Here is a 12,278-nt window from a genome sequence, read left to right on the forward strand (position 1 = left end):
TCTCCACTCCACGTTGTGTGGCTGAACGTTAGGTGGCTATTAAAACACTGTGTTTGGCACACGGCGATCCTCCACCAGCTCGCAGCTAATTAGTCAGGATTGTTCTTTGCTATTTATGAACGCAGCTCGGCGCCAGCGTCGGCTTTAAGCGCTCGCAGCACTATTTTGTCCTTAAGATATTCCTAATATCTCTCAGGTCATTGTCTTGACTTCACATCAGCAGCAGAAGGTGCGAACAGCATTGTTAGCTGCAGCCTTTGTTTGTGAGGAAGAGAGTCAGTCATGAATTCTCCGGTAACTCCTCAGACATATGGCGCACCAACTTTTCAAATGACATTCAGAGTTGGACAGGTTTCAGGGTTGCCTCTGCCTTTGACCACGCCCAGCTACAGCTGAGGGCTTGTCCACTCACTGGTCTTCTAATGCTCAACATAGGGCAGAGCCACGGAGCACGTCCACACTAGTGACAGTGAGTTGAGACGCGTCACTATCCTCTTGTTTTGCTCAGAAGTTAGGGGACCATGCTGCTCAACAAAAAAACTAAACTAAATTATATTCTCAAATGATATTTATTTCCATAAGCGTCCATTAAAATTGCATGCCCTGACTTTATATTGTTTTGTTCATTTTTCTCATAAGTTATAGCTCAGAATTCTTTGGAATTTTCATGTTTATTTGAATATGACCTTGGCTTTCTATGTATTGTAATTTGCAGAATTTCTGTTTTCAAATCACATTCCATTTAATAACATCCATATTATTTCAACGGTAATTTCTGTCTTATTCTTATTATTAATCCTCATAATTTGAAGTTTTACTGATCATATCAAATTATAATTTCTTATTATAAATTCAAATGTATTATAATTCATTATAATTTGTAATATGTCGTCTCACGTTACCGAAAACCATTCCAGCTGGAGTAAATATCTTTATTTTAGTACATTTGTCACTCAGTAAAAATCTAAACAGTGACATTAGAAAAATAAAACAGGGGTGTGGTTGTACCATCGATTCTTTATATTAAATAAACTGATTCAAGTGTCAATGCAGTGTTGAGTCGCCGTACTTCAGCCGAGGCCGAGCGCCGCACCCGCACAGAAAGTCCTGAAGGCGCTGGGGTCTCGGCCCGCTCAGTCTCAGCCCGCGGCGTCATATATCGGCCTCGCTTTTCGGCGAGAAATGTGAGTAGAGGTGGCTGTTCATGCACTCCTGAGGCACGATGGCATGACAGAACTCACATTTATCCGGGCTGCTGCTGCTCGGCAGCGATGACGACGACGACTCTGTCTCCACGTCTGCACTGTGACACGGTTTGGGTCTCCAGAGTGGCTGCAGCAGGAGGACAGAAATCATCTTATGAAATTATTATGCTTTCAACCACATGGTAAAATGAATAATTATTTATTATACACTGTTCAGAACATCTAGTTTTTTGTTTTTAAACATGCAGTGGTTAGTGCTGCAGCCTCGAGAGTTTTTCCCTGTGCAAGTGTGGGTTTCCTCCAGGCACTCTGGTTTCCTCCCACAGTCCGAAACAGAGGTTAATTGATATCTCTGTGTTGTCTATAGGCATAAGGCTTCACTGCGATGAACCCGTGAACCATCCAACATGCATCCCACCTCCAGCCCAGCTAGCTGGGATCAACCTCAGCATCAACATTGGCGGAATAAAACATAAGCACCAGTAATTCCATCATGAATTTTAAGGGTCCATTACATGTCATACATGTGTTTTCTGCTGCATATTGAAACTCTATTCAAGCTATTTTACACACTGGGGCGTCAAAACAAAAAAACAAAACAAAAATGCTATTATCATGCTTAACAAGGTAGTACTACATATGAGTAGTAAGTAGTGAAAAACAATTATAAAACAAAGTTTTATAATAATGTGAGTAGTAGTTTATAAACACAGCATTGAGGGATTAAATGTGCTGTCAAGTGATGGACGTAGAATGTAAAAAATTCAGTTCATAAGGTGTCGTGTCATAGAGGGTTATGAAGTGCCGAGCTCAATATGAAGCTCCATTTTTAAGGCAAAATGTAGGTTCTGTCTGTGTTATATAACAAACCTCTTCTCTTACACAAATCTACCTCACGTCTTATCCATAACAGCACCAATAATTAGTGGCTGTTCTTCTGAAAATAGATTGGAAATTTGGCAAAACGTCTGCGAGACCATTCGTCAGGTAACCTCCTTTATCTATATTTATCATTCACAAATCTTCTCTAAATCTCAAATTAGCGAAGCATCAAACGGTGTCAGCAGATTCTGACAGTGTTGTGCGCTTCCATCTGGTTCACACATTCTCCTCAAATATGCCAAATTGAAACCGAGCCTCCCTCGTTTAATAAAAATAACAGCAGTCGTAACAGTGGTATCGGAGCAGACGCACCTACAAACTACTGTTTGTGAATGCTGAGTGAAGCTCCCGCGCTCACCTGACTCCTGGGTGCAAACATCTTTTTGTCATCCCTCTCATGCTGCCATGCTACTGCTGAGCACTATCACTGTTGAGCACTTGAGCGTACCGTGGTAGTTGCTCACCAAAAAAACAACAACTGGAAAATACTTTTTAAAGTAGAAGTTATTACATGAATATATATTGTCCATATTCAACTCCAGTCCTGGTCCGAATATCATGTAAACAGAGCTTTCATTACTTTTCATGAAACAACTTCATTGTCCAAAAAACTACTGGGATACATTTAGATCTTTGCTTCAGATTTGTTTTTCATAAACAGCTACTGCCTTGCTCAAAGGCACCATTTTCTTGCCCTTATTCCCCTTATGAGGTCGGATGGTGCAAGAGGCAGGGGACACCCTGGAAAGGCTGCCAGTCGATCACGACAACCGCACATCACTGCATGTTCCAACCTTTTAAACCTTTGCAATGAACAGAAACAAAAGAGTTTGTGTGTTTCCCTCAGGCAGAACGGGAGCTCTGGTGTTGCATTGCCAAACAGAATAGATTTTTCTGGAGGTGGCACGGTTACACTCCTCGAGTAAGAGACCAATCACAAACTGATAATTTGTTACTCGTTTTCATCAGACATGTGTGCGTGTGATTCTCACCTGCTGGGGCCCTCTCACACTCTCCTGGGAGAGCGAGGGCGATGTGGAGTGGGAGGGGAATGCGGGGAAGACAAAAGGCACCGCCAGTTCTATGTGCTCCTCCTCCTCCGTCCCTGTGGCGGCGACCATCGCCTGAGGTTTCCTCACGGCCATGTTGGGACCCACGTTTCGCTCCGGGGTGCTGTTCAGGAAGTCGTACTCGCTGTCCTCATTTGGCGGGAATTTGACGCTGAGTTTGGTGAGAGAGTCTACCAGGTCTCGGTCGTCGGGGCTGGCGCCGCGAGACGCCAGGGACGTGGGTGGGAGTGGGATGTCCGCCGCCGACCTCAGCGTGGTGGTGAATGGCGTCTCGGACTCGGCGGTGCGATCGGTGCACTGGATGGGCATGGAGAAGCGCTGATCTGTGGGACAGCAGGACAGTTGGGGAAAGTAAGAAACGCTTCCTGGGAAAAACGAGAAATTTCATGTCAATATATAACTCCACGCACTACAATGAATCAATACATTTATGGATAAATCACTGGCTTTTGTCGCACGTCAACCAGCCTCATTCATTTCAATGTTTTCTTGCTGTCATTCATTGGTTAAAAACATAAAAATTCAGGAGGTCATTTTCAATAATTCCACCAAAATATGAGGCGAACATATCAATAAGACTGTTGTTATTCAGCAGGGTCATCACTGAAGCCAGTTAGTTCACCACTGAAAACATTAATAATGATATTTCATTCTATCACATGAAGAATTGAAGCACATATCAACCAATAATAATACAATTACAAGCTTATTAACTGTTCATAAACAATAGGTGCTGACCCTTCCCATCCTAAGGTAGATATCACACTGCACAGTTGCACTGAACAAGATGCTAAGTTGCACTGTATAATGAGCTGCTAATACACATACAAATAAGTAGTTTATTAATTTTACTCAGGTACAAAAGGCACATTAATAACATTAAATTAGAACTGTTTTTATTTTTTAAAACTTACTTTTCAAACGTCGCTATAGATAAAAATAAATATTTGACACTGTGAGTCTTTTATTTCACTATGTTACAGCCTCATATTTCACCTTTTTCCAACAGAGGTTTGGAAAGATTCACGTTTTACACGCAGCAATAAGTTGAAGGCCCACTTAAGCCGCAACTCGCGCAGCTTTGACAGTTATGAAAACACAGGAGCACAAAAACAGCATGTGATACGATCGACTTTACCGTTCGAGGTTTCATTTCTCCCATGGAATTTCTTTAAGTGATCTTTCTGCCGTCGAGACAGAAACTGAATCTGCCGGAATTTCCCTTGAATCGCTTCGAAAGCCTCCAGCATGTCCTGACTGCCACACAGCAGGTAGATATTATCACACAAGTGCTTCGTGGTTACATTGAATCTGCATCGGTTTAGAGACCTACTACTTAATGTTGCTGTGAACTGGCGGCACGACAGGAGCAACTGGAATTGCAGCCTGGAGAAATAAGAAAAACACACTTAAAAGAGAAAAAAATATAATCAAGAGGCATTGAATGCAAATGCAGATAAACATTATTTTCTGCATCCTAGCAGTGACAGCAATTAATAACATTTTCATGCTTGCATTGTGTAGATGTGAAAATGTTGAATAACTGCTCAACTATAAGAATTGGGGGGAGGTAGGGAGTGTGCAATATCAGTGCTATATATTATCCACCAGAGGGTACTGCTGAACCACTTTTGCTCACAGGCTGACCGTCACGGGACGCACATTTCACTTTCGTTGTCCGTATTGTTTCAAATGCTGCGATTAGAGCCCACAAAAGAAGGACACTCCATATCCAAAACACTTATAATCTATTGATTAACAAGTGTTTTTAATCAAATGAAAATACTCATAAGTGTATAAAAGTACGTTTATAGTAATGTAGTGGGTTGTTTTTTATTCATCATGCACCAAGCCAAGACAAATGCACAGGATTATGGACTAATGTTTTGACTAAATGAATACTATGAGAATCAAAATATGACTATACCACAGAACGTCTTTAACACTCACAATAATTTTGCTTTATGAAGAAAGGCAAATGAAAGCATAATGAAGTACATAACAGCTCCAAAGAAGGTCTCAATATATTAAGAATAAACTACAAGAAAGACACGGTTGTCATTACTGTGTCGTTACTTCTAGAACCATTATCATGTGGATGCCTTATCTGAGCGATAATAGATTACAAATAATCGACAAACAATGATCATGCTATCTTAAGTGACTGCGAGAAATTTGGTCCATAAAAAGAACACCTGGTTTCAGTATCAGAAGTTGGACTTGTTCTTGGCTCAGTCTCTCTGTGTGAGTGTCCTACTTCCTTGGATTTATGTGTGTCCTATGATCAATGATTAATCTAAAGCAGTTTGCAGTGAACTTCCCGAACTTTCCGCGCAGCTCCTAAGCAACAAATAGTCCTACCGGATACTGTGTGTTCTGAAAGGCAGCGGCGGCATCAGCCAGATGGTTGCAGGGGTCGCAGGGCATCTTGTCTTCCAAAATAGTAAGAATTCACATTATAGTTAGAAATCTCCTGTTAAACGTGGTTACACGTCATTTAGAGCATGTCGATGACTCGGGAGAATAGCAGTGGAGTATGGGGAGAATTCATCCCCGGCTCACCTGATGGTTTCGTCGCTGCTAACAACTGAGCCTCAAGAACAGAAATCAGTTGCTGCTGGTCCTCGATCTGCTTTTGAAGTTTCTGCGTGTAGCGCTCGTAGTACTCAGTCTGGACGACACACACAGGATTTGCCTTAACAATCCGATTCTCCGCGGTTTCTCTGCAAACATCTTAATTTGATGTTGACCTGGTTACCATTTGCTGCAGTTCCTTCTTGGCGTTATCCTTCTCGATGGAGACCTGACGATACGCCTCAAAAGCTCTGTTGAGTTGGTCTCCAATGTTCCTCTCCATGCCGTCTTCTCCACGGTCATCACTGACGGAGAAGACATGAGCCCTGGAGCACAGGTCAGATCCCAAAATATGTTATGAGTGTTGCCATACAAAGCTTTGTCCACTTAAATACTGGGTAAAATTATTTAAATACATTGTAAATGATCGATTTCTTTTTCTGTTTCTGTGCCATGTATGTGAAAGCAACCTTTTTACCCACCTATGTTTCATTTTTGCAGTACGATTAACAAGTCATTTTTTTTTATTATCACCTCGAAAAGCTCTTATTTTCTCCTTATTCTTATTTTATCTCATTAATTGTGCCTTTTATACATTTTACTATGGAAAATTTCTTTAAAATACAATGATTTCATTCAACTTAAGCATAAAAAACATTCTTAAAGTTGCCAGCTATTTTTTAAATAAATCTAATTTAGTATATATTCATTTTATTGTGTCATTAAATGTACATTTTTAATGAAAATATATGAACATACAGTTTTCCACTCAGCCTTCAATGGATTTAAATTTTTCTCATTTCATTTACAGACATAACCAGTTTAATAACATATTTATTCATACAATTTTTTATATAATGTGTAGTGTAATTACAATTCAAATTGTATTAATCAAATATTTAGATAATAATATTAATGTCAAACAAATCCCAACTGACTTTTTTTATCACATTATTTTTTTATTTTAATTTAGTTAAAAAAGAATTGCCTCACTTTAACTAGGGAGACGCAAGTGGATCATTTTGGCCATGGAATTTTACTGAGTGTGCATTGATGATTTGCGGACTATCTAATCCCATCTGGCCCTAGACTTGTGTTTACGTATATATGTGAATCATTCAATCAGTCAATGAGAGCAAATACTTCTCATTCGTAATCGTCCACAGTACGATTGTCTTTGACACACCTGATGTTTCGCTCCTCTCATATTCTTGCAAACACAGCAGTCCTCAGTTCCACTAACTAGATGAAACCATTTCACACACTGCAGTATATTTACTAGTAGGCAAGTAAAAAAACTCTAGTAGCAGAAAAATAAATGTAATGAACATGCAGCCACATGTAATGAAACATATTATTAATGCAAAGATTTGCATTATTCCACCACAAACACGACCAGCTGGGTTTGCTGCCTTCGATGGCGAATAATGGCTCTCACCAGGGGCCATTTTGTGTTGATCTAACAGCTCAGTGCTTCAGTTTTCATTACTAAAGGTCAAGCATCAAAAGTGAATTTTGTATTTGGGGTTTACTACAAAAGTAGTTGTGTAGAACGACTGCACAGCACTTGGGTTGGTGGCACCATTTATTTATCTAGTCTCACTTTCCTTCTGTGAGAGTTGGCAGCACCATCAGGTAGATCTACCCAAGGTTCACAACTTGAAATGTCGACCAGCAGCATCTTCTTAACATCTAATACAAGGAGTCTGAAAAAGGTTTAACCAAACTATGTTTTGCAAGATGCTAAATTAATTCCGTCACCGTGGAGAAGTGTCATAAATACATACACAAACGCATGCTGCCCACCGCATCACTTGCCTCATTATCTCGACGCCATCCACTCAGCCTTTATTAAGTGATAATTCCCCGAATCATTTCATCGTCTGTGATCAGTCTGCTATGAAAATAGTCGTTGGTTACAGCTCCCTCACACACCTTTTGCTCGTCTATCCTCCAATACATCTCACATTTACGAGATGATTCTGTGAGACGCGGCTGATGGTTCTCTCACATGCACACACAATTTCCTTCCTTCTAAAAAACAATGATTAACCAGTGCACACACAAAAAACTCAATGATGTAAAAAAATATATATATATAATAATATGCACTTGTGTTTGACACCGAAGTTGTTCTTTGAAGGAAGGAACAAACTTCCTATTTTGTGAGACAACTTCCTAACGTGTTTGCCATTAAATGTTGGCCTGCGAAAGTGTTAATGTATATAAGGCCTGACTTTGATTCACTCAGTCACTGATTCTTCCGGTCTTGTGCGACAAAAGAACACGGTGTACCAAGACCACCCCGTCTGCCCATGAGTGTATTGAAATTAAGAGGTGGAATATTGATGATGTATCATTCCAAAAATGTATTGATTTTTCTGCACTGCTCTAGTTTTCAGTAAGGTCATGCCAGTGCGCTTTATTCCACCCACACACACACACACAGACTTTTCAGCGGCTTGCAAAATTGCAACACACAGCTTCCAAGTCTGTGTTTTCCTATATTGCAAACCATTGCCAGAGTTCTCCTTCAAAATGGGCAAAAAAAGTGATTAAAACTAGAGAAAATTTATTTTGAATTGGTTGACCTTAGTCGATTACCAATCTAAATGCTGCGTAAAACCCTGGATATTTATGCCAATACAGCTGTACACTATTAATGTAACTTCATGTTCGCAAACAAATGTAAATGACGCTCATGCATGAATTAATTTTAGAGCGTATGCGAAAGCTACAGAATTGCATAATCCTGTTCAAAACAAATTCCTTTCTTGTAATCTCAACACATTTTTTTTCTAGATCATAGACACCGGCATTCGGCCTACAACACGTCAACATCACATTTATTTTCAATTTAGTAATTTTAGGTTTTGCATTGACTGCACACAAATCACATCAAGAAATTATTAAATACTGATATGAGCTTGAATAACCTGCCTTGCTTAAGCTTGTTTGTCCTCTCTTTCATAATGGTGTTTTGCTGACATTATAGCTATGAGAAAAATGTTAACCCTGCCTGCACTAACCCTGTATATGTACATGCGTTCTTACATTTCTTCTGAACGTGTTGCATTAGAATTCTGCCCATTTCCGTTCTGATCTATAGACTAACCACGATAACAATATGGCCACAGTTAAAATATGCAGTCAAGGAAACCAAAATGGCACGAACCAAATAACTATTTATTATTTTACTAACATTGTTCTGCAAAACATCTCAATTGATTTGAGATTTGTGTTTTCGTTAATGAATTTAATGTCAATATTAATGAATACATTGCAGTGGAGAACTGTAAAATAAAACATATTTATTTATGTTAAGTTCCTCCCTTTCGACTTTTACTTGCATCTGATAAGCTTGTCGTCACATGAAAGTGATATTACACTTTACAGCGCTACTACATTTCGTTTTAGAAGCCAACTTAAACGGTGAAGTTGACGTTGCCAAAGCAGACATCACGTCCAACCGTAGTTAACTCGTCACCCGACAGGCAGACCGTGACGTCACCACGACAACACGTTAGAAGTCACGCTTGAGCCAAGGTGTTCATGTGTGGTGTTCGCCGTTGAACTTCACGCCTTGATGATACAAAGTTGGAATCGAAGCTGCTTTACGAACCGAAAACAGCGGAAGTTTTGTTTTCAGAAGGGCCAACAGAGCTGATGCTGGTGAGGAGCTCGAAGCACCGGACAGTCTGCTCGACTTCTCCCTCCCTACCTTCATTCGCGAAACTGTCGTCGTCCAAGAAGTTGTGTCGACACCTCCGCGGCTCCGTCGCCTTGTTTGACTCCGACACGAAGTTAGAGAAGTGTTTCAGAGGATATGGCGGTGGTGTGAGTGTTTCAATGGCCTATTTAGTGGAGTTGGGAACTTCCCTCGGGGAATCCCCGGGCTGCAGACACTTCCGCCTTCAGCCGCGCTCAGCCAATCAGCGCGCAGCTCGCAGCCTGCACGAGGGTTCTTCCACAGCCGCGTATGCAACCGACATCAGTGTCAATGCTAGAGCCGTCTATCAGACACTTCACCCTCTTTGAAGACGTTTTAATGTGACATAGCAGTCAAACATAGACTGTAGATCAACAACATGTCTGGAGTAGAGTCCATATCTTCGAAGTCTCAAGTTGGATTTAGGAGCTTCACCCAGAGGAGTGTCTAGCTAGTCAGGTTTGACCTTCTGCTCATGCACTCATGTGAGACAAAACCCTTTAGTCCCATTCAAGTTCCTCAGCAAATCTAGTGGTGATGACTGACTGGCAATTCACCACTGACCTGGGACCGTTTCTACAAACAAAACGTAGAAGGAGAACGTGTATCAGAAGTACTGAATTTGTTCCCAAATGGGAATAAAATACAAATAAAGGCCACTGGATAGACTGACCACATTCATGAGCCTAAACTGCTGCAGTGCATGAAAGGACTAAAGAAGCAAGTGTTGGGAGTGCTTTTTTTTTTTTTTTTTTTTTTTTTTACCACCAGGCTGTTTGTATTTCCATTATGTTATGCATTCGTTTTCGAGAAAATGCGGGCCTTTTCACTCTTCACATAAGTTGGGCCATACTCATGACTCATCACATCTGTCAGACTCTATTTTTAAACTTCTTGAAAATGATAATATTTTGCAATTTCCTGAGGTGAGCTAGTATTGGAGTGGTGTAGTCTCAAAGTATAGTATTTAAAGCATACAGTACGTACATTTTTGCTAAGTATATAAATGGTATAAAAGGTGTGTAATTTGTTCATCATTGTATACTTCATTATTCCACAGTGGCATAGCTTTGCCAAGCATTATATTATACTTAAGCATGGCAAAGTTTGGCATGACAGTATTGTACAGCATAGTATAGTTTGTTTTTCATAGCATGGCTAATTATGACACAACATTGAGGTTTATTATATATATATATATTACATTAAGCAATGGTATAATGGTATATTATGAATATGACATGACATACTGACATACTGACATAACATACTCAAATGAATGTTTCAACTAAGAATAAATATAAGCATGTATTTCTTTAACTTTTACAGCCGAGCTTTGCCTCTATAATTTTGTTGCTTCAGGTTATGCTCTTATTTTATTAGCGAGTTCTTTTCTTTTCGGTTCTTTGTCCCTTCATTCCCGAAGCAGACAACATAAATCACAGGTTTCTGGATCGTTTTCTAATGTCAATCGCTTCTTCTTTTCATTTATAGATGAAACTCATTTTACACACTACGATATTACAAGATATTTTCACTGATATATATGGAGTGATGGAGTGATGTGATATCTGAGACTCTAATTCAAGCACAGCACTGTCACACAGTGACATCGTTCCCTCTTTTGTAAATCATTTCCTATTTAAACTTTCGAAGCTATGAGCAGTGATATCATCATTATTGGTTATCACTTTAATGAAAAGTAGATAGGAACACAAATATTTTTTTTGATCGTTCTATGAAAAGATGACCAGTAGATGGCAGCTTAGAGTAATTTGTTCGACCTATTGAAACTCGATGACTGCATTGTCATTGAAGTTGGAAGAGTGAAGTAGAAGAATAACATCCTTTCGACTCTTAAAAGCTCTAATAGAGATAACCTCGTGTTCTCAGAGATGCCCGAATGCGAAGCTTGAAGGTTACATGCTGTTTTATGTTCCTTTGGAACGAAGGGATGTGAGGGTGCGCTGCCAGAAACACACAGCTGCAGCAGATCAATGAAGCTAAACAGAAACATGAAGGTAGACTATCGGTTATTGATGCAAGGAGGGAAATTATTTTACTTCAAACCAGGTTGGTTTCCAGGAATTAATCTTTCTGAATGTCCGTTGCAGAGCAGAAACTAATGGATCATGAGTTGTCTGGTGTAAAGATCTTGTCTGGGATCTCCTCCTCTGACTAGACTTTCTAGGTAAACAACAACAACAATGAACTGGTTTAATCTTTATGGTATGGCAAAACACCTGAACTGGTGCCTTCCTTTGAAGAGCAGACAAAGAAGTCTTAGGGGAAGTGTCTCAATACATTCGCCCATCATTTTGTTTGTGTCCCCACGTTCTGATGAAGTAGTAAAAAACAGCAGAGTCTAGTAATAGAGTCTAGTCCTCCTCAGCTCTCTTTTGTCATCCAAGAGCAGAGATATTACACCCCTTTACTTGTGAAGAACTCAATAAGACACTGAAATGACCCCACAATTCATGACCATGGCCTCAGACTTGATGGTGCCGATGCTTATCACAGAACCTAAGATTAGATGAGATGGCCTTTATTCATCTCACGATGCATCAACGAGTCCAGGTGGTGATTCTCTTATCAACAGCCACCATGGCCAATCCAAACGTCTCAAACTCAAGGGCCAGGGGACAAGTCGATGAAAGAAAGGAAAAGCAGATGCAAGTGCTTCAATAAGACGACCAAAACGTTTCTTTAGTCATATGGTAGAGTTGGTAGTGAAACAATTTTTGACAATACTGATACTGTTATAATAGATTAATTGTATTATATTATTATTATCATTGTTGTTGTTGTGGTTGTTGCTGTTGTTGTTGTTGTTGTTAT

General features: G+C 39.9%; 2 protein-coding genes across 4 annotated transcripts in view; one reads left to right on the forward strand and one right to left on the reverse strand.

Annotated features, from left to right (window-relative positions):
* Nucleotides 1-401: 401 nt before the first annotated feature.
* tank (TRAF family member-associated NFKB activator) lies at nucleotides 402-9,638 on the reverse strand. Of its 3 annotated transcripts, none has more exons than XM_053876798.1 (8): nucleotides 9,453-9,638; nucleotides 5,916-6,057; nucleotides 5,720-5,828; nucleotides 5,519-5,589; nucleotides 4,491-4,543; nucleotides 4,296-4,414; nucleotides 3,080-3,522; nucleotides 424-1,332 (listed from the first exon to the last, which is right to left on the reverse strand). In XM_053876798.1, exons 2-8 carry the CDS (start codon nucleotides 6,012-6,014, stop codon nucleotides 1,153-1,155), a joined length of 1,074 nt encoding a protein of 357 aa, XP_053732773.1. In that variant the 5' UTR covers nucleotides 6,015-6,057; nucleotides 9,453-9,638; the 3' UTR covers nucleotides 424-1,152. The 3 variants fall into 3 exon arrangements, with proteins under 3 accessions (XP_053732776.1, XP_053732773.1, XP_053732775.1); XM_053876800.1 differs by having other exon boundaries at nucleotides 431-1,332; nucleotides 3,080-3,480; XM_053876801.1 differs by lacking the exons at nucleotides 5,916-6,057; nucleotides 9,453-9,638 and having other exon boundaries at nucleotides 402-1,332; nucleotides 5,519-5,584.
* The window catches only part of LOC128765760 (RNA-binding motif, single-stranded-interacting protein 1), a 37,613-nt gene continuing 31,268 nt past the window's right edge, over nucleotides 5,934-12,278 (forward strand). The window contains exon 1 of the mRNA XM_053876796.1: nucleotides 5,934-6,068. Within this exon, the coding sequence (XP_053732771.1) occupies nucleotides 6,051-6,068 (18 nt within the window). The 5' untranslated portion in view covers nucleotides 5,934-6,050. The remainder of the gene's footprint in view (nucleotides 6,069-12,278) is intronic.

The sequence above is a fragment of the Synchiropus splendidus genome, chromosome 10, assembly GCF_027744825.2.
Source record: "Synchiropus splendidus isolate RoL2022-P1 chromosome 10, RoL_Sspl_1.0, whole genome shotgun sequence".
Lineage (NCBI taxonomy): Eukaryota > Metazoa > Chordata > Actinopteri > Syngnathiformes > Callionymidae > Synchiropus > Synchiropus splendidus.

What these genes read in the sequence shown, in the direction of transcription:
- tank (XM_053876798.1), bottom strand. Translation starts at nt 6,014, where the DNA reads ATGGAGAGGAACATTGGAGACCAACTCAACAGAGCTTTTGAGGCGTAT. An exon ending in GTTCACAGCAACATTAAGTA is followed by an intron (nt 4,415 to 4,490) that starts GTAGGTCTCTAA and finishes GCTGTGTGGCAG; the next exon opens with TCAGGACATGCTGGAGGCTT. An exon ending in GAGAAATGAAACCTCGAACG is followed by an intron (nt 3,523 to 4,295) that starts GTAAAGTCGATC and finishes CGTTTTTCCCAG; the next exon opens with GAAGCGTTTCTTACTTTCCC.